The sequence below is a fragment of the Pelecanus crispus genome, chromosome 1 (genome assembly GCF_030463565.1).
Source record: "Pelecanus crispus isolate bPelCri1 chromosome 1, bPelCri1.pri, whole genome shotgun sequence".
NCBI classification, from domain to species: domain Eukaryota; kingdom Metazoa; phylum Chordata; class Aves; order Pelecaniformes; family Pelecanidae; genus Pelecanus; species Pelecanus crispus.
The window spans coordinates 14,487,441-14,509,694 of NC_134643.1; the positions used below are offsets into that span (position 1 = coordinate 14,487,441).

Sequence of the window (22,254 nt, forward strand, 5' to 3'; positions counted from 1 at the left end):
ATATTTGGATAATGCCTAAGCAATTCTGCTTTTTCAAGAAAACAGAGTTCTTGCAATCTCCTTTCTAACCAACAGCAACCATGAGAAAACACAACAACAAAAAAGCCAAAACAAAAATCAGAATGTTTTTCAAATGTATTGTAACTAGGAAGACCCAAAGTAAGTTCTGTTTAAAAGGCAAAAATTGTAATAGTATTTGTTCATGAGTCACTTGTTAATGGAGGAGGCATGAGTTTAAAAGAAATGTAGCTGGTTTCATATTAGTGCAGACAAGAAAGAAGGAAGCATTTAATTTTGCTCTCAAAGAACAGCTTTTGGTGGACCCAAACTTACAGACGAGATGCAGTTTGGTGAGAGCAGAGGGCTGGCTGGCTTCTCGAGGCAATGGCAGATTTTCTTTCCCGTTTTGCACCCAGAAATGTTAATAGACTGCTACACCTTTCTCAGCACTGCAGCTGACTTTAAATGGTATTTGTGTTTAGAAGTTTAAGGAGAATGTTTTACAGGGAAGATAACTGTTTCTCTGAAGATGCCAGCGTGTTATTTCTTGTAGGATTAGTCCCAAGTGAATCACAACCAATACAACCTTTTCCTATAGAAGCCACATTTTGAAAAGCAGTTAGCTTGCTTTTCCTCCAGTAGAAGAAATCAGTTGTACCAGTATCATTTACTCCCACCAGTAGGTTATCCATGATTCTTTATAGCATTTAGAAACAGGATTAACTGAAAGGTCATTGGCCTCTGGATACAGAAATATGCAGCAAGATACCAGGCCATAGACTTTTTTTTTTTTTCTTCTAACATTTAGAAAACCTGGAACCAGGCTAGTTTGTTGGCAAATGTAATCTCGAATGCTACCTGATACTGGAAAGAATGGACAATTTATATGCTTGTAACTGTTTCCTATGAAGCTGCATTGGAGTGAAACTTGAAGAACTTTGTGGCTCCATATGTTTTCTATTTTAATATAATGAACCAGTAAAAAAAACTTTGAAAAAGAATGTGACACAATACAAGAGATATGACTCAATATTTGCAAGGCTCAGTCTATTAAGAGATGTCTGCTAGGACTGGTTAGTGTTTAATGATAAATAATGGGGAATTCCTTTGGCAAAATGAAGTATACATGAGCTAAACATTTTGTAGGGCAACTTTAAACTAAAACAGATTTCTTCTATTGCTTATTTAGAACCTAAGCCACAAGCGTGTTTGGTTCTCCAGGTTAATCTGATTTTTACACAGACGTCCTCTTCCATCTCCTTAAACAGGGAATGAAATGTCTCTGAACTGTACGTTTCACACCTGCAAACGTAAATTACAGCTAAAAACAGCCTTTTCCTCTACATTCTATGAAAATCTAAGAACCCAAATAAGGTTGTAAGAGTTAGTCTGAAAACAGAGACTGAGGCCCTGTTGTTCATTTTTCTGACAATCTGTTGCTTATTATTCATTACTAAAAAGATACAGGTTGTGAATGAAATACATAGTTCTATAAAAATATACTGTGACATACAAGTGACAGTACTGTCATTGCTTTTGATGTCATTACTGAAAATCTGCTGCAAGACAACTAACAGTGTAGCATCACTGCCATATTTTACTGTGCTTTTGATGTAGTTATTGGCAGAAAACAAATGTTTTTTATCATCTTCGCAATATTAGCCTTGAACTACAATAAAAAAGATTTTTCCAAAAGTGTGACACATACAGGATGTGGAATATATCTGAATCTAGCTGTGAACTCCTTTATTTTCTGAATATCATTCTATCTAGAGACAATTTTAGAATCTGCATTGAAAAGCCACTCTGATCTTGACATGGCCAGTCTATTCTGCAGCCTGCCTAGGTCTAGGGATGCTCTTCAGACCTGTTGGAAGGAACAAGCAAAAATTTTTCAGTGCTGAATTGTTCTACATGATTGATCCACCTGATAGTTTTTGTCCCAGATGCAAATGGTACAGGGTAAGTGTTTCCCATCATTGAACATATGGTGCAAAGGGTTAGAGCCTGAGGCTGGCAAAGAAAAGGACCATCCACTGTCGCATACCAGAAAATCAGGCTCAAGAAAGTAAAATTGGCAAAGTTTGCCTACTGCTAAAAAATCACAAAAAGGGCAAAGATAACACTGGGTGGAGATGTGTGTCTCATGGTTGCTTTTTGTTTTGTAAAGATCTGTAACTCTCCAGGGCTTTCTTTACAGTAAAAATAACTGGTTGGGAAATTCCTTGTCTGACTCAGAATCGTTTAATCAAGATGCTTGGAGAACCCATAGCATATGGGACGCTGAGGCAGAGGCATAAACCTGGGACATCCTGCAAAGGCTATAATAATGCGAACGGTTTTCTGAGAGGTCAGGTCAGCTCTTTGATCATGGGTAACCCAACGTGAATTGGAACTCAACCCAAATTTCTGTTCCTACTACATCTCACTTCTGTGGGAAGATGCATAATCAACCAGAGCCTGAAAGGGATGACAGACTGTTTAGTGCTCTAAGCAGAGATATGTAGTCACAGCAAAAGCAAGTCAACAACAGTAATCCGGGGGCAAAAGAAAATCCCTTGAGGCTTAATATGAGAAAAACTGTAAATCAGAAAGTTATGAGAAAATTAATCATATTTGAAATATCTTTTTTCAGAATGAACAGTGTAGTTCATTTAGAATAATTTTTTCAATTCATACTCTTGCATATGAATCCTTCAAAACACTTTCTGTATCTAACAAGTATTTAATTAGAAGTAGAGGTTTTGAGATGGAAGTTCTGAGATTACATTAAACAAACTAAGTTAGAGGGTAGTAAAGAAAATAAAAGTAATGACAGCAGAACTGTTTGTGGTGAGACAGTTAGAGGGAAATAAATCAAGGAGGGTTTGGAAAGCATGAAGCACAGTGGAAATATCTATTAAGTTACTAAGCATCTGCCTTGGTCTTGTGGTCTCTGAAGTGACTATTAAACCAGGAATGATTTAGCATGGAGTGCGCTATCTACAGTGGTCCTGTTAGAGTGGGGTTAGAGCTCTCCTAGTATGGATACTCTCTATATAATATAGTATTATATATTTCTTACTCTTACTGAATTCATAAAGTTTGATTACGTTATATACTCTGATGTATCAACCATGCTTAAACTTTAGTTCTTTTCCAAACAGTTTCAGTTCCTTTGGCATGTCTGGCCACTGTGCAGTTCTAGGTGTGCAGTGCCTAGTCTGTGATGCTCTTAACCCCCATGGCAGGGTGACGGACATTGGATCTGCGTCTGGGAGACACACAGATGAAAACTCAGCTCCAAACCTGAGCAGAACTGACTGGCTTTTCAATGCCATGGGGAATCAAGAGGCTGGGTCCATTTACACCAGTAGGGAAGTTGGATTACATTGTGGTAGATGACCTGATTTTTCCAATTGTAGATACATAGCAAGTATGTTTCACTTGTACTTCATGAAACTATGCTTGTGATACCTTAACTCATTTGCTGTAACCATGCCGCATTTTGAGCACAGGCCCACATCAATGCCTAAATCTGCTTCTGCCATATACTGACATGCAGTCATTGGGAAACAGGCTTCCACAACCCTCAGAGTGAGCTCAAGCACACAGTGCATGGCTTGAGAGCATTAGGCCCAGTCTGGTTTTCTCCCTCATGTTCCCACATGCCCTTGAGGTGCTATCCTGTGTCTGCAGAAATTTCCCTAACAGGACATTGTCCACCATAAAGATAGATGGGGTCCCTATTTCCCTTCATTTCTGGCCAACACTAGAATATGTAGATACCCACACCAAGCCACAGGAATCCTAAGGCAGCAACGTGGACACCCCTTAGATAAAGGAGCAAGATGGCTCAAGCCAGATACCTAGCATGGCAACATGATGCCAATGAAGAAAAAAACCCCAGGTGTTTTGGGGGTTACAACCACCTCTGAATTAAGATTAGGAAATATCCTCTTACTTGGTAATATTTCTACAGTACAGCATCTTGAGAATCTGGAGTTGTTTACAACCTTTCCAAAGATATTTCAGTGCTTTGTCAGTCAGATGAATGCAACCTGAGACATCCAAGAAGTGGAGATAATGGCAGGCTGCAGCCAAGTATTGGATACAGGTATCACTCATCTGTAAATGAAGCAACAAGACACTCAGAAGTTAGAAGATTATTGAATAGTTGAAAGAAAAAAACACAGCACAATTTTAGTGTCTGATCTGTGGGAAAACTGTTTTAAAATACTTAATGGAAGTAAAATTTCTGGCACAGAAGAATTCTGAATCTCTGCAAGAGGCTCTACAGTAACCGTCACTTAAGTATCAGGACCACATTAGGTATTAGTTAACTGTGATTTCAGTACAGTCTAAAGTATTGTGGGATTTTTTTCACCTAATCAGAATGGTTTAACTTTCCCAACCTCACAATTTTGCATATAGCACATATAAGCCTTTAGCCTGACCTACTATTGCATTCTTCTCGCTAAACTATTAGGCTGCACTTATAGTTTAGTTATATCAGTTTTGTATCTCAAAACTCTCAAAATCTCTATTACAAATGAGTGTCTCACACCAAGACCTTTTTAAGGTATAGTTGTTTTTCTTTAGCTCTGAAGTACAGCTGCTTAGTTCCACCTCACAATTCCATTTTTCTAAACTGATATTCATTGCCATTAATGCTGGAAGCCACATTTGAGAAACACATGAGACAGTCTTTAAGGTACATAAGCAGTCATGCAAGCTACTTAATTGCTCCACTGACCTCACTGGAAACAGTCAAGAATAAATTATGTATGTACTTTACTTACCTTGTTCAGTCAGGACCAAAAATCAGAGGGAACATGCTAAAGACCTTTAAAAGACACTTGATTAAAATCAGGAGAGTGGGCTGGTGGAAAGAGAGATGAGGGTTTCACTTGCATTAAACAGACAATCTCATGAAAATCTAAAAGGGACAAGTAGGCAAGGTGAAGCTGGGACCTTGGGTTGTGGAACAGAAAATTAGCACACTATCTCATGATACAGTCCTCTTGAAATACAGAGGTAATTCTGTGCTTTGCTTATTCCAGATTTAGCTATCTGCTCAATATTAGATCTGCAATAGATTAATAAGTAGATAACAATATTAATAAATAGATTAATATTCCTATTGAAATAAACCAAAGTTGCTGACTAAACTCAGTAATCAGTATCAGATGCATTTAAGAGAAATCTACATTCATCATAGGCTGTCTTCCCTGTAGAGGACTGCATTACAGAATTCATTGTCCATTGGACTGTGTCTTCAGAACTTTGCTATTTAAATAGCTCACTCATTCATTTAACCAGAGATTTATTTTCAGTTCTTGCTATATTTTTTTATGTGTAGGATATGTTTCCCTCAGCAACTACATTTTTTTTTTCCTATGAAATAAGAATTACTCTTGAATCAGGCTCATTCCTTGAGTAAGACTCAGAACTGCACTGCTGAATATTTTAGTATCGGCATTTGCAAAAGAACTTGTATCTGTCCTAGGTATACAGAAATGTGACAGGGAGGCTCACTGCACTTTCACTGAAGCCAGTGGGGTTTGTTCAAAGGCAATTAATTTGCCTCAGAAGATATGATTAAAATGATAAGCTCTTCTAATTTTAGAGTAACCTGCATAGCACATGCCAAAACATTCTTAATGGACATATATTTGTATATTGATTTTTTCCATGTTCTCTTGCTACTATTTTTTTCTAAATTCTTTTTTTATATAATATAGCTAATGTTGCAGGACATTACTGTCAGACATATTAACATATATCCTTTGGAACAGGTTCATCCTTACTTTAATCTCCTGACCATTTTTAAACAGTCTGTGAGTGGAAAATATTTCCTTACTTAGCAGCTGGATCCCCTCAATTTACACGAGAGATTGCCAAAGGATTTGAAAGACCCATTAGCTTTAACATCCACAGGTGTACCCGTCTCATTTTATGGAGTTGCAAGCTGGATTCAAGTCAAAAGAAGTCTTGTAAACTTATGTGTAGGTTTATTTGAAAGAGTCTTGATGTTCTTTTCTGAAAATAGTAGGGTATTAGCAGTTAACAGATTGGCTTTATAGCCATTTAAAGAGAAGATACCATCTAGGAACAAAGCGTTGGAAGGGGATTACTAGGTCACTGAGTCTAGTTCTTGTTCCCATTTGAAGGAACTACAAAACATGACCCAGTTCATTCCTTTATCAAGAGCCATCCTAACATTCCTTAATACTTTGCCCCCGTCTCCCTTGCCAGGATGCTGTTTTACAATTCATTGCTCTGATAATCAGAAACTCCCCTAATTTCCAGCCTGCCATTTTATAGGGGTTTTTTGGGTTTTTTTTCCTGCATTAGTCTATAAGGTGTAGTGGAAAGCATGGCAGAGAAGACTGCTTGCAAAACTACCTAACTTCAACTACTTTGGGAAGATCTCCAGGCACAACTTCTATCATCAGTGTTATTATAGAAAAATAGCGTAGTATCTATCTAAAACCAAAGGATACAGGAGATTGAGACCCATGTATATAATAATTAATGCTGTACAGTAGGTATCTGTAGACATCTGTAAGATACAAACCCAGTGCTATTGTAGGACATAGAGCAACTTCCTTGGCCTGCCAGATCTGAGAGACAGCCTGTCGGTTTTGGCCTAGAGGCTGAGAAACTTAGGAACTTTTGGAAGGTGTACGAATCAATCAGAATACATATAATTTGGGGCTGGCTAACAAGTCAGCTGGGTCAGCTCACACTAGCTGGCCAGGAGGCTAAGGTGTTCAGCCACTGCAGTGCGTAAGAGGACACAAGGACTGTGTGGAGGGCTTGAAAGGATAGCCAAGGGTTATGGAGATGGGTGCTGGAGAGGAGGAAGGCAGGAACAAGTGATGGCTGCAGACTTGCTGTGGAAGGGAACAGGGCATGGGCACTTCAGCAGGAAAAAAGGGGGAAACTAGTCCAATGAGTACGATGAAATTTTAAAGGATAGTTCAAGATGAACTTTTCCAAAAGTAGTAACAAACTTAGTATATTCCCACTTGATAGTTGTGGAAGCAACACTAAAACAACTTTTTCCATGAATGAAATTACCAAGAGTTATTAAAACAAAGACACCACCCTTTGGAAGAACCCCACACACCACAAGCTGAGAGACTATTTGCAGGAAGTATCACTTTTGCCCTTCTCTCTTCACCCTTCCCTAGACATCAACCCCTGGACAGACAAACTTTTACCTGACCAGCACGGACACCTCTGTGTTGTAACTGCAACCATTAGAAGAATGCCAAACACTCACAAGAGCCAAGTCTCAGAACTTAAAACTCATGGAAAGTCAGCTGAACTTAAGCTCTGATTTCTAAATTACTTGAGTACGTTGTAGAATTGTGACAAGACACAGGTGCCAGCAGGTCAAATTTCTAAATTAAATACTAAGTACTTCTTTGCAGTGGCAATCCTGGAACTATTGCCCCATTTCTTATACATACCTTTGGGCAACCCGCTATGTTGACAGATATTAGTGTGTGGCAGTGAAATGCCATTGCTTTCACAGCTTCATCCGTCAGCTGAGGGCAGTAAGAGACATGGCAGTATTCCAGGGATTTTGTGCCCTTGCAGAACTCCTGAAAGAGTGACAAACAAACCAATCATTCTTAGGTGACATGCCTACTCTATTTGTTCTCAATTTAAGATACATTTACATCAATCCTTTGATCCACTGCAGGCATTTCAGTTTTCTAGGTACCCTTTATTACTAGTGAAGTCATTCAGCCATTGGCTGTGAATGTCACTAGAAAAAGAAGAAATGCATTAAGACGCTACTTTCCATTGCTTATATATTATGCTACATGTTCATTAGACTAACATTCATATAAGTTCCACTGTATATATTAAAATATGTTGAATTTGGGTTCTTTAAATTGAGCATAACCCAGAACCTAAAGTTTTGTGCTTAAAGGACCAGCCCCAAATACATTTATTCTTCTACTCTCTGCAAATGCCCATTTTTGCATATATTAACTTTTCTCTTTTTTTTTGCAAAAATGAACAAACAACTATATCTGTATAAATGACATTATTTTCTTGGAAAGGAATGGGTAAGAATCTGAGGACTGTCACTCGGGAGTTCTGGGTTCTGATTTGCTGTGTGGAGCTCAGGCCAGCTAACTGTGGCTGAAGTGCCATGTAATTCCTGCTGTGATACCTGTCAACTACAATTTCTATCCCTGTTTTTAAAGCAAATAAGCACCTGCAGATCCTACTGACTTCAGTTCCAGCACCTTTGTAACTCAGGTTATTACCTTTTCCATATGCCCTGTAAAACAGATGATTTTGGAAAATAACAGACTAAACTGTTCAGTGACCTTTCCCAGCTTATAAAATGGAGTGGAGAGAACTTCACACATTATGAAATTGCAAGACCTGTTTACAAAACATGTTGTGGTGACCTGCAGATGGCAAGTGATAAATAGGTGTAAGTAGGAGTAAGGTATTATTATTATTATTACTATTATTACTACTACTCCTACTATTAAGACATTCCAACTTCTACATTAGTTTTTTAGTTTTTATATGGATACCTTTTCCATGCTCTCTTCTACAAGGCCAACTGAAAAGACCAAAGGGACAATTTGACAGACTCAGCGTGTTAATGTATCTTACATTTGATACTTGCACCTCTGACAGGTGATCATATGAATGAAAATTTTTGGCAAAATGCACATTAAAAATGTGTATTTTAAATAGCATCAGAGAATCCCACATAAAACTTTGCTTTTCATGAAACATGGGTAGTTATAACTTTGGCATACTATGCACATTTATTGTTTGCAATGAAACTCCCATGAAAGGCCACATAGATTCATAAAATATACTTTTCTCCTTTGCACTCTGAAACTTCGTTTACCTTTTGGCCTGAATCTTTTTCAAACTTGAAAATATCACTTCTAGGCCTACAAAGAGAAGGAGAAGGTAGACCATAATTTGTATTTGTGGAAACCTTCTCTTGAAGAGCCTGCAGATCTGTTAACTCAAGAACCAAACAACCTAAAATCATATTCTTCACCTAATGCTGCCATGATGTCAGCATTCCAGAACACTTTGTGGCTCAAGCAAAGCTTTAGCTTCAGTGAGAATCTCTCCACTTCCATGATGTCCAGCCTAGAACCATGGCGAGATGACTTAAATTTGCCACTGAGCTGATCTTCCAGGCCTGCTAATCTTGGCCTAATGCCAGTGTAATTTGTCATTTACTGGACTGGAAATTCTACCTCTATAGGGGAAAGAAGGAAATACTTATGTAGCAGATTGAAAAAAAAAAAAACCAAAGCTTTTCAAAACTTTAATTAATTAGTCCTGAGGTAGACAGACTAAGGGCTACATGGATAAATAACACATATGCATGCACACCAAGACACACAAATGCACGTATTTATCATGCACAAATATTACATATTTATCATTCTGAAAAAAATTCCACAGTAATCAGACTATTGCCTTTGACACATAGCTATTTTTTCCTTATGTAAAACAGGAACTCAGGCACTAACATATGGCTGATCACTGGTAAATGTTAGCTCTTTGATGACCAAAAAGTATGTGATTGTGTCTGATTTTCATAAGTCTTACCTAGACAGATGTAAATAAACTTATTTAGTCTGAAATTTGTTTCATAGATCAGAATTTTAGTACTTTTTGTCTGTATCCTCACTCTATCTTCTTTTTTCTGTCTATCAGTATAGCTGTAGCAAGGCAGTGCTTCTTGGGCTTGTTTTATTTTACAAATAGCAGGATGTGAATGCTTTAACTTAGGACTGGTTAGAGTGGATAATTCAGAATTTATAAAATTGACTCCTGTACCTTTCCTATTTCAGTCCTAGCTTTACAGGCTGTAACCTGCAATACAGAAATATTATAAACCAAATAACTGAATGTTTTTTATCCATGTGTAAGAGAAACTGCACTCCCTTCAGAATTAGGCCTCAAATGTGATGACATGACTACATTCTCAGCTAGGGTACGTAGCACAAGCTGAAGCCAAGGTTTCTGTGCCTGTGAGATACAATTATCTTGTTTACTGGCATAGTTTATCTGCATACATACTTAAAATATCCTTCAAAGTTAGGTTCTGAATTGCTCATAACTTTAAGTCTACCCTTACATTATTTTGCAAATTGCACTAAAATTATATTTGCAATCAAAGGAAATGGAGCATTGTTTGCTCTCTTCATCTCTGTACCCCTGGTTCTATGCCTATAAAGGAAATAACAGAAGCAGTTGTGAAAATAAATAATGTTTGCAAAACATTCAGACACTACAAAGAATTGAATACCATATGAAGGAAATAACATCATTTTCTAACTTATTTGCACCATTTAAATTCTGTGTAAATAAGACCTGAGGACACACACAAGCATCAATGAAATACTAAATTGCTGCTCATTAAGTGAGCATCATCTGAGTTATGAATGAGCAAAGATCCTATTTATAAAATATGTGATCACATAAGCATTTACATACTGTTATAATGCCTGGGAACATGTAAATGAATTAACACCGTACAGTCGACGTTATTTTTGGCATTTTATAACTTTCAGCAATTTACTTTAACGGTGTTAGTAAAGGTCTCAAACGCATTTTGTTTTCACATAATTTCAATATTCTTTATATAATCAAAGGATAACCAAGATGTGCAGCACGCAATGGGGTTACTCTCTACAAATTTTCCCTAATATCCTTAGATTCAACTAACAAAAAAGGACTTGCTGTTTTGTTTTGAGTTACTCCCTTACCTCTTTTTTCTCCTGCTCTCCCTAGATCCATGACATGGTTTCTGTAACTCCTACATGTACTCCCTGATGATGCTTTCTTCCTCAAAAAGTTCAAATGCATATGGCAGACAAGGAAGGCATAAACACTTCTTTTTTCACAGTCTTTGTTGGAACTTTATGTAGCGAGACAACTGAAATAGCTTCTTAGCCATAAGCATGGCAAATGCAGAAGTGAATATTCTCCTCTGAAAGCAGCAGCACTGGCGCTACACAACTTCCCGTGAGGTACACAAGATGTACATACTTGGTCATTGTTTCGATTAAAAACACGGAACTTCACACAGAACATTCATGAAAGGCAAGTCAGAACTATTCCTAAAGAAGCAAATTCTAATGGCCTGACGTGTATGTTGGGTAACAAGATTCAATCCAGATGCATCCCTTGTGGTGCAGCAACAACTGACTCATTCTTACAATATATGGCTATAAAATGATGGATGCTGGAGCTTTATAATGGAAAAAATGTAGAAGCTGAAGACTGGGATTACATGATGGCATTGCCTGTACCTGCAGCCTTACGAAGTGCAACTGTTTATGGGCATGAAATCGATCCCATTAAAAAACATGATTTAAGCATTTCTGTTACATATGGTTAGGAACAGTTCTCAGTTACAGAAAAAAGTGCTCTTATTTGGATGTAAATCCTCTCTCCTTCTTAACAAGATGGATGGTTCTTTTTTCTACTGTAAAGTTACCAACTAGTGTTTATTTCTTGTATTGTTCTGAAACACAAAGCAGTAAATTTATGCAATCATATTGGATTTGTCAAATCTCCATACGGATTTAGGTAAACCTCAAGCAACCTGTGACAGGGAATTTCACAGTTTAACTATACATTTTGGAAACAGTCATCTCCTTTTCTTCACTCTGAATTTTCAAACTAGGTTCATTTCATGCCCACTAGATTATGTATGGAAGTAAACAGCAAAAAGTGACCCCTATCCACCCTTTTCATGCCACTTGCGATTGAAGAGATCTCCGTCGTATTCCCTTGGCCATCTCCTTTCCAGACCGCAGGTTCCTTGCTTACTTAATCCATTCCTTTTATGGAGATTGTACCATACCTCTGATCATCCCTATTACCCTCCCTGAATCTTTTCCAGTTTCCAGTGCAGTGCTTTACCCATAAAAAGAATTACAGTAACACCAAATAACTGATTTTACCAAAACAAGACAATGAGTACTAATAAATCAGAATTCGGTATGTGGTTACTGCTGTGATGATAGTGTAAGTCTAATAAATATTTGGATGGCAAGTCTCATTGTTGACATTCATTAAAAAAAGGCAAGAGTCAGTAAATCAGAAATATAAAAAAAAAATTATAAGCATTGTAAAATGAAATTCAAATACTGTAATAGGATGAATATTTCTATGATAATTGCAGATTATTCAAAAAAGAAAGTATTTTCTCACTGTGTAACTTCATAACTTATCATCAATGTAAATAACTGCCTTTGTGGCAACTTCAATTTGTAAGTTGTCCTTCCACAAATTAATTCATTTCCTCTCTGATTACTTTATAAAGGTTATTCACCTTAGGAAATTTCCAAGTTCATAGGCTACGTCTGAGATCAGAACACTAAACAATACATGTTTTAACCTAATCTTTTTATTTTAAGAACAATACCTAGCTTTATATTGCCCATATCCAATATTTAAACTTCAAAACCACTTTATATAATAATAATTTAAAAAAGAAAAACAATGGAAAAAATAGTTTAGTGAGATTCAATACATGTCTTGCTGTGAGCCTGATGAGATCTTTAGAATAAGAAGTCACTATTTCAAACATCTAGCTTAAAATACATTTAGTCCATTTTCTAGCAGATTAGTTTCATCATTAGATGTGAATAAATTACACAGTTGATGTTTTCATAGGAGATTTTTAAAGGGCTTATTCAAACAATGACACAGTGCAATGTGTGCTGTTTTTCCCATAAAACAGCTAAGACATCTATTCAATCTGGAGAAGGTATATTGAGACATATTTTTGTGTCACTAAGAGATAATGATGTGTAGTAATATATCAGCAGCATATGAGGAACCAAGTGTAACAGACTAAAAGTAATTCAACTATTCCATTGAACTAGGCATGCTAAGTCATCTAAATACGTCATTCAACAAATAACTGACTAAAGAAGCAGAAAGCAAGACCTGAAAGCCCCCACTAGTGATGGGAAAAGTATGTTTTAGATTAGATAGAAATTGGTGAAGGATTTGTAGAGCAAAAAAGAAATAATACTGCCAGCAATTTAGATTGCAATTTTCACAGTACAATTCAGTAGAAATTAAGGCTTTTGTGGACTGAATTTCAGAGTCAAGCAGAGGACAAATTCAAGACTCATTAAAATTCATGGAAGGAATGAAAAAAAATGGAAATAAATGAAAGGGGAGAATCATTTGTAAGAGTGAGTGTTGAACGATGTAATGAAGAATGAATGATGACATGCAGAGTAAAGTAAGATCAGTTTTGGACATGGTTAATTTGAAGAAATAGAAAGGCTTCCAGGAAACATCAAGAAAAGAGGTGAAGTTTTACCTGAATCCCAGTATCACTGATGTTTTTGCATTCTGATATAGAAAGTTCCTTTATTTTTCCATGGTGGCCAAGAGCTCTCAAGCCCTAAAAAAATCCAGATAAATTAATCTTAAAAATCAATGCATGCAATTATATGTAATTACATTTAATATGTTAAGATGGTCATTAATATCCAATGCCTGTATATTAAAGCTTCTATCTAAGAATTACAGCACCTTTTAAGACATTCTCTTCAGCAGAATGTATATAGTTTATCCTCTGATTTTTGCTTGAAGTATGTACATGGGTTAAGAATTCTTTGCAGAAATAATTAAATTGAGAAAGCAAAAAGTTAGATTGTTCTACCTGTTCAGAAAGAAACAAACTGAAGAAAACTAGCGTGGTGTGAAATACTTCCACAGGACACAGACCAGGACTTTCATAAAGCAAAATACATTTACAGATCTCCTCCAAAATTTGGGTTTGAAAGAACATTTCACAATTTTTTTTTTTGTTGGAATACAAAATACTATTTCCTACAACCAAATAATATCTTCAAATTGCTGCGTTTATGATTTGCTTACCAGTAAAGGCTGTACGGCTACAGCTATGGTACAAGACAACATCTGAAATGGTGCAGTCACATTCACAGGTGCATGAACAATCCCCATATTCAAGACAAGAGGGAGGTGAAAACTTTGGTAAATTCCTGTTTTAGGAGTGCAAAAGAATCCGAAGCTGCTTTGTGATTTTTTTACTGCTTGTACACCAGGGAACAGGACCAAGTGGCCAAGAAGGCCAACAGCATCCTGGCTTGTATCAGGAATAGTGTGGCAAGCAGGAGCAGGGAGGTGATTGTCCCCCTGTACTCGGCGCTGGTGAGGCCGCACCTGGAATACTGTGTCCAGTTTTGGGCCCCTCACTACAAGAAAGACATTGAGGTGCTGGAGCGTGTCCAGAGAAGGGCAACAAGGCTGGTGAAGGGTCTGGAGCACAGGGTTTATGAGGAGCGGCTGAGGGAACTGGGGTTGTTTAAGCCTGGAGAAGAGGAGGCTGAGGGGAGACCTTATTGCTCTCTACAACTACCTGAAAGGAGGTTGTAGTGAGGTGGGTGTTGGTCTCTTCTCCCAAGTAGTTAGCGATAGGACAAAAGGAAATGGGCTCAAGCTGCTCCAGGGGAGGTTTAGATTGGATATTAGGAAAAATTTCTTCCTGGAAAGGGTAGTCAAGCATTGGACCAGGCTGCCCAGAGAGGTGGTGGAGTCACCATCCCTGGAAGTGTTCAAAAAACGGGTAGATGTGGCACTTTGGGACATGGTTTAGTGGGCATGGTGGTGTTGGGTTGATGATTGGACTGATGATCTTAGAGGTCCTTTCCAATCTTAATGATTCCTAGTTTTTACTTTCATTATAAATAGTCCAGCCACCAAGCCAGGAAACATGAAATTGCTACTCTACCCTTAATTGGTTTAGTGGTGGACTTGGTAATGTTAGGTTAATGGTTGGACTGGATGATCAGAGTATCTCTGCGCTTCATATCAATAAAGTAAACCTTACTGAAAAACAAAGTTATCACTTTATTCCATATGGTTAATAAATTGTCTACAATTAGGCAGCGAACAGTGCTGTACATAGAGGAAATATCATCTTGAAAAAATAAGTACATGTTAATAGTGTCTGGAATCCAGATGTGGATGCTGTAATGATACTGCTCGAAGAGTGCGGCTGGAGTTCAAATTTTGCAAATTCCTGAAATCTCACAGGCTGAATAAAAACAAAAAATGGAACAATAAAAGAGATTTCCAGTCCTGGCTATCTATGAAAACAAAGAAATTTGCATTTTTCCCAGCAGACACAGTTATGTGGTGACCATTACTTTCAACAGCTTCATGAAAATCTACAGATCTCAAATTTTTGTCGACCAGAGTACTCCTATTCAAGACAAAAAAACCCCAATTATGTACTCAAACCCCAAGTGGGTTTATGTCAGAACTTGAATTCCTTACAGCAGAGACTGACAGTGATATGTGTGACCTTATAGATATAATTTCTTCTTTCATTTTCCTTTATTTAAAAGTGGCACCACAATGTACTTGGTAATGAAATACTGAAGAATATTATAAGGATGTTTTTGCTACATGACAATTAATGGTGCTATGACTTCAAAGATAATTTATAATCATTTTATATGATTAGAGTGACATTGAATCACAGAACAATTTTTTTTTTTCTCAATTAAAATCAAAGTCTCCTTTGAGGTGTTTCATTAATAATTCCAGATTTGAGAAGGGAAAGAGTGAAGACATGGAAGACCAGGAATGTCATTAGGAACTGTCTATTACATAGAAAAACTATGAAACTTTTACATTTCCAGAAATAAACCTCTTCAAACAAGCTCTACGCAGGAAGCCTAATCTATATGAAATTTTTAACTATAATTTTTGTATCTAACATATATACAAAGGAGCCAATTATCACTAGTTTTATTAGACTTCCTGATTTATTCAGTAGTATTCCCTGATAAATAACATCAGGGATCCCTATCCAGGATACTGACCTATTTCTAGAGACATTTATCTTCCATACTAAGCCTCCAGACATTTTTGAAAGATACTGAAACTCCTGGAAATAGATGCTAGCAAAACAGATACTGTGCAGCATACAGACTAGGGTCACCCACTCTACGTATTTCCAAAAACATATTTCTCCTTTAACATAAAGAAATCACCCCGTGTATCTTGGATCAATCTTCTGTTGCCATGGAAAAAGGGAAGACTTTGTCCTCCATCTCTTCTGTAGCATGTATATAACCATTTCCATTTAGAAAATAACTTTAAAAGAAACTTCTTATTCTTCTCCAACAGCTGTTTTTTTCAAGTAATTTCTACATTTTTGTTCTTTCATTTACTTTGTTATATAAGGCCTACAAACGTTTGCAGAACATCATTTGTTATTATTTCACCAAGGTTTCTGTAGATGAGAAAATGAGTACCGACTGTACCAGCCCGTGATGGTCTTCTCTTGCTAGAGACAAAAGTCATCTGAGGCTATGGCATACCAAAGAACAACTCTATTATTTATATTCACAAGCTGCAAGTCTCTGCCTTTCAACTGCAGACTGCAATGAATGTACCGTCTCTCACTAATAATAACCATGTGCTATGCTATTTTCAACTTTTTCTGAGATTTCTGTTCACATATCTCTTTGTAACCTTAAAGGTCAGCATCTGTAATGTATCTTTATGTTCCAGAGATATACAGATGTTACTTCCTGTTCATACCCCAAACCAAACAGATTGACCTCAAAGTGACTTCAGTCTTGGATGACAGCTCTTAAGAGGTATCTCCCACCTCCCATTTCTGAGCTATTTAATATTAAATGACTCAGTTTATCCTCTAAAACACTCAGGTTTCTGCACAGATTGGCCACAGTCAGGCACCAGTTTAATGGATCAAAGGCCAACTAGAAGATATCATGCAGTATCACATTGCTAATAACAATACACATGTGGCAGAACAAAGTTCCATTTCAGATAGCAAAAACCTTCTGGAAAATTAGTAAGTTCTTAAGCAAATGTACTATACTATTTCCAATACCTGAGCTAATATAAAGGTGGGTCAGATCTGTTTACAGGCACTGTAGAGACATTTTTCTATCACAGTGCAGAAATTCCCTGTATGACTGTGTATAATGCATGCCATAAAATTTAATTTCTGTACCTAACACCGTTTGCAGTTATACCAGATCGTATCTTTAGTAATACAGTTGCCAACGTTCCTTGACACAAAGTCCACACAACAGGGCTTCCATTGCAACAAAATGTCCTGCAAAAATATCAAGCCCAGTTTTCAACATTGCTAAGTACCTTCACTTCCTTCTGATTTGCACTGGGACTCAAGGTGTTAGCATATCTGGCATCGATTGTAACGACTCTCTGTGTTAGTGTTTCCTATTTCTATGCAGAATTAAGTTGCTAAGTCTCAGGTCAAAATCTCTCTTTCTTTATTCTCCCAAGCAAACTGGAGTGCTAACATCTGAATTTGGAGCCCACCTTAATATATTTTACCATTTCCTTTTCCCTGCCTGGGGAATGCCTGTGATTCGTTACATCCTTTCATTTGGAAATCAAATGTAACTAATTCATTTGCAGTCTGTTGCTGGCTATATCTATTAGACCTGATAATATTTTTTTCTTAACTTTCACAAGGCTCTTCCTCAGTCCTACTGGCTTAATTTTCTAATAGAACAAAATGTGGAGCCGGGCTATGGATTCAAGTCACCATAGATTCAGAATCCCACTAAGAGTGCAAAGAAATTACTCTAGATAACTGTGGAAAGCCAAAAGGCCACTTTTGGGGTTTTTTTCCCCCCTATTTAGAAACTTCTTATGAAAATACTAGTAAATATTTACATTGCAGCCTGGCCTTCAGGACCAGCCAGGATCTGAAGATCATTAAGTACAAACACATAAGAAAAGAAAGTTGAGCTAACTGTTTATACAACCATATAACTACTACTCCAGGGTCCCCAGTGATTACAAATTGTCCTCAACTTTAAAGAGTTGCACACATAGCACACAAAAAATCTGTGCCTGATTAGCTGATTTGATGCCACAGGTAATTCTTCAGGAGGCATTTCAGCCAGAAGAGAGAATGGGGCCTTAGATTATTACGAGAGAGAATTCCATGCATGACAGTCATTGCAGAAGAAAATGCAGAAGCAAAGAATATTTCTCTGTATACTTCATATTTCCTTTTTATCTTTGATTTCAGAAGTGTATCAGGGTTCTTCCCATTTTTTCAAGTATTTTACCTATTTTTTATGTTTTAGGCTATTTTTTTCTCTCTCATTATTACACTGCATATAATTCACCACTGATATCAACCTTCCCTGAGTCTATGGCAGGGCATCTACTGGTTTTGTTGCTGGCTGCTCTATATAACTCAGGAGTCACTATGTTTCTTTAACAATTCTTTTTATTATTCTTTACTATGCGTTTTCTGTCCAAATCCTGCTTGACTTGGGACACTTTCTTCAAATGTCCTGACACTTCTATACTTAATTCTTTTTTTTATGTCCCAAGAAGATGGGTGGTCCAGGCTATATGCAACAGCAGCTTGTGTCGGGAACAAAGCAAGCTAGGCAGCTGCATGCTTTCAGAGTCTCAGAGTTGGAGCAAAGCTGTCAAAGCTGTATCATTTAGACATCAGAAAAAGTTCAAGACATTTTAACAAAAATATGGAGAGTATGAGAATAAAGCTTGCTTCTCTAACTCATGGAAGCATTTCCACTCAGTCTGCTTTTAAAAGAAAGATAAATAGATTTTCGTCCTAAATGTTAATGTTTCCAGATGTGTAATAGAAGCTTAACCACCTTGCATATATTGCAAACACCTTTACAGTGACATCTAAAATGACTTGTGATATTACCTATGCATTCACGAACATGTTCACCATACTCACCAATTTAAAACACCATGGTCCCTATTCCAGGGAGTTTAGAAGGGAGGGGAGGGAAACGTGAGGGAAAACAAAGAAGGATAGGAGGCTAGCTAGAAACAAAAAGGGAGATTTCTCAAAGAATTTAACGGTAGTTTTTTCAAAGAAGTCAACATCTTTGCTCTGTCATTGAGTGGTTTGTTTTTTTTTTTTTTCCAAAGAAATGATGTCACTAAGTTGAAAATCTTTTCGTAACTCTCTCTTAAGTTGTTTATACCTCTAAGAAACCAATTTCTAGTACTTCAGGAATGACAAAAAAAGAACAAATGTCCTTCCTGCTATTATAAAAAGTATCTGAGACTTAAAAAATGTGTTATTTGTTTCAAAAAAATAAATTTTTAATAAAGAAGGAAAATTTTCTGAAATGTAAAAGGATGAATGCTAAAATAACTGAGTGAATAAATCAATATTTAAAATGTAATTGGGGGGGGGGTTATTTAATGTTATATATTTCATGAGAGTAAGAGCAATATAGTCAAAGCCCTAATGAGAAAAGTACAGTAACTTCTTCAGTATGACAACAGTTTCTCATATGCATAACGTTTACATCCTCTTCATTGGATGATATTTGGTTTTGTTAATGAATGGTCTTTGACTTATTTAGCAAGACACTTAAGCACACATACAACTTAAATGTGATGAATTACTTGCCTTATTCTAGCTTGTGTGTAGAAGTTTGCCTAGGCATTTTCTTTCTATGTAAAATGCATAACTTTGTACACAATACCAAAATCTGAATATATGCAATGATTGTTTTGATTCAATTTCCATTCTTGCTGTTGAGGACTAGACTTGGGACAAGGATAATAAACTTCTCCAAACATGAGAGAGACTTGTAATGTATTTCTTATTAGCACTACATTTTTTAATTACTGTGAGTCTACAGGGTACTGTAATTTATTTTTTTTTATTAACAGGATCTCTTGTCAGGGACAATTCTAAGAGTCAATATATTTCTTCCAAATGCAACAAATTCCCTGAATGAAAGACAGATCACAACAGGAACATTCACTTATTGGGCATCGGAGTAACTACAGAAGAGGAAGGCACCAACAGTGGAAAAAAACTTCCATTTTGATTCAGTCAGTCATACCTGAGACAGAAATCTGTAAGAAAATCTGACTATACTATATCTTTTTTCCCCTATCCTTCCCTTAAGTGTATGTAATCTTTACTGCAGTAAATTCTGCTCTGCTTTGATGGGCAGAATGATTCTGCTGTCATTTGAAAAAACAGAAAGGAAAATTCTTTGTGTAGTGCAAATATATGTTGTACATTCTACATTTTTCACACTAAATAGCACGACAGCAAAAGCAACAGCAATCTACTGCACAGACTGCAGGAAAGCATAGGAGCCTTACACTTTATCAGCACAGCGTAATGGTGTTGATTACTGCACATAAAACATTGTGCTTTCTGCTACATTTTTAAAGCAATACTTACAAAGTCTAAATTGAAAGAGATCTTAATACAACTTCCTCTTATGCTAATCAAATGCATAATATAAAGCCAAAGGACACAAATAGTAGCTTGTTACAAAGCAGACTGCTGGACTTCCTTTTATCAAATAACATTTTAAGATTAGAAAATGTATTTATTATACATGTGTGAATGTTATATACTTTAACATAGCAAACAACAAAACCCGTAACAGTTTTGTAGCTAGTACTAGCAGTCAGATCAGAAATTACGAAAAGGATAAATGGTCAGTTTCTGGGTTAATTTATTTGTCTTGTGGGAGAGAGAAAACTGAAAGCCTTAGAAATGCAGTGCAAGCAAAAGAGCTTGGCCTATTGCCAAGGTCATGGGTTGTGCTATGTGAAAACTAGACTACGCAGCAACACAGCATTTTAAAAGATGAGCTGTGGCAGGCAAAGAGAAAGAAAACATTTGTGTTGAAACATTGTGGGACTGTAACTCAAGGCAGTATACATTTCATTCAGCCATAATTTTATGATATTTTAAATGATCACATTAAATGAAGTCTTCTTGGATTTCCCAACCTTCTTTATTTAGCTTGATTTTGGTTTTTATTTTCAGGCCCCCATGAAAGATACAGGCATTTTAATTACTTCTCCACATTTTAATTACTTTTACACAAACTCTGTGTTAGAGCCAAATAATGAAGTTCTTGGTCAGAACTCTGAACAGTGACTGAGTAAATAGTCTCTATGGCAAGTTTTCTTCACAAGGTTTCTCCTAGACTTCAGTGAAAAGAGTTTGCCCCAAAAGTGAAAGAAACAGCAGAACTGGCTCTGAACCCTGCACACAAGGCAGGACCTCCCAAGAACATCTAATGTGGAGGCCTGTGATGTTTAACCTGGCTCCCACACTCACCATTTTGCTTTCCAGAGTCTTAGCAACTTGACACATTGAAGATACCTTGTTAGTAACTATTTCGCTAGCAATTCTTTTCTAGATCACAGTGTAGAGCAGTGCATCTGCTAGATTTAACATTCAGGATTTTTCACCATAAAATCTAGTTCATGGAAAACACAGTTTTTACAAATTTAAATGTTAAAAATACCATTTTTTTCAGTTTTCCTCAGGCCTAATCATCCTGGAGCAAAAAAAATCTGCTTAATAAACATTCTTTTCAGATCAGCTTCACAGCAGCCAAACTTCCTCTTGCTGATGGTTTCTGTTTCTGTCTTTCAAATGTAAGATTGTCCAACTTAAGAACTACCTTTTATTTCTTAGTGCCTATATATGGGCTAATACTGTACTATACCTGTTTCTAAACTACATTTTAATGACACTGTGACTCCACTGCTTCATATCCATGCAGGTTTTAAATGAATGGATTCTTATTGCATTTTTTTCAGAAAGCCTAGATAAATAGAAAACACTTTCTTCATTCTTTAATCATATATATACCGTATCTGAGATGCTGGTTCCAGAGATATCAATGGATATCAAGGACGACATATTTCCCAAGGCTTCGATTCCAGCATCAGTCACATTTTCACAGTGACACAGATTTAGGTAGGTCAATTCATGACATCTAAATTAAATAAAAAAACAGAACTGTCAGCTTTCCACTTTTGTTACAGAAATGCAGTACAGCAAGTACATTTTTGTAATAACCCTTGCTAAGTTTTTCTTAGGGGATCTATGAAAATAAGCACTCTAGACTTTTGGTACCTACCTTACATAGGCACTTCCAAGGATTCCACTCATAATGCATAAGCATCACAAATGTTTCAAATCATGAACAGCAATCAAATTAAATTAAAGTATGGAAATCAAGGAGCTGTATTACATAAAAATACTTTTAAATTAGTTTGATGCTTGACTTCTCCTCATCTCCAAATCTCTCGTATCTTGCACAGGAACTTCAAAGCTCACTGCAACAACAGAATTCAGGACCCCATGGCTGTACCCACACCCAACTACAGCTATGCAAATAACCGTACACAGCAAACGAAGACATT

General features: G+C 36.7%; 1 protein-coding gene across 1 annotated transcript in view; it reads right to left on the bottom strand.

The window, feature by feature from the left end:
• FBXL13 (F-box and leucine rich repeat protein 13) overlaps nucleotides 1–22,254 on the bottom strand; it is a 97,432-nt gene that overhangs the window by 3,080 nt on the left and 72,098 nt on the right. Inside the window, exons 17-20 of the mRNA XM_075717000.1 lie at nucleotides 21,698–21,824; nucleotides 13,343–13,426; nucleotides 7,461–7,595; nucleotides 3,944–4,107 (exon numbers count right to left, since the gene is read on the bottom strand). Of these exons, the coding sequence (XP_075573115.1) occupies nucleotides 3,944–4,107; nucleotides 7,461–7,595; nucleotides 13,343–13,426; nucleotides 21,698–21,824 (510 nt within the window). The remainder of the gene's footprint in view (nucleotides 1–3,943; nucleotides 4,108–7,460; nucleotides 7,596–13,342; nucleotides 13,427–21,697; nucleotides 21,825–22,254) is intronic.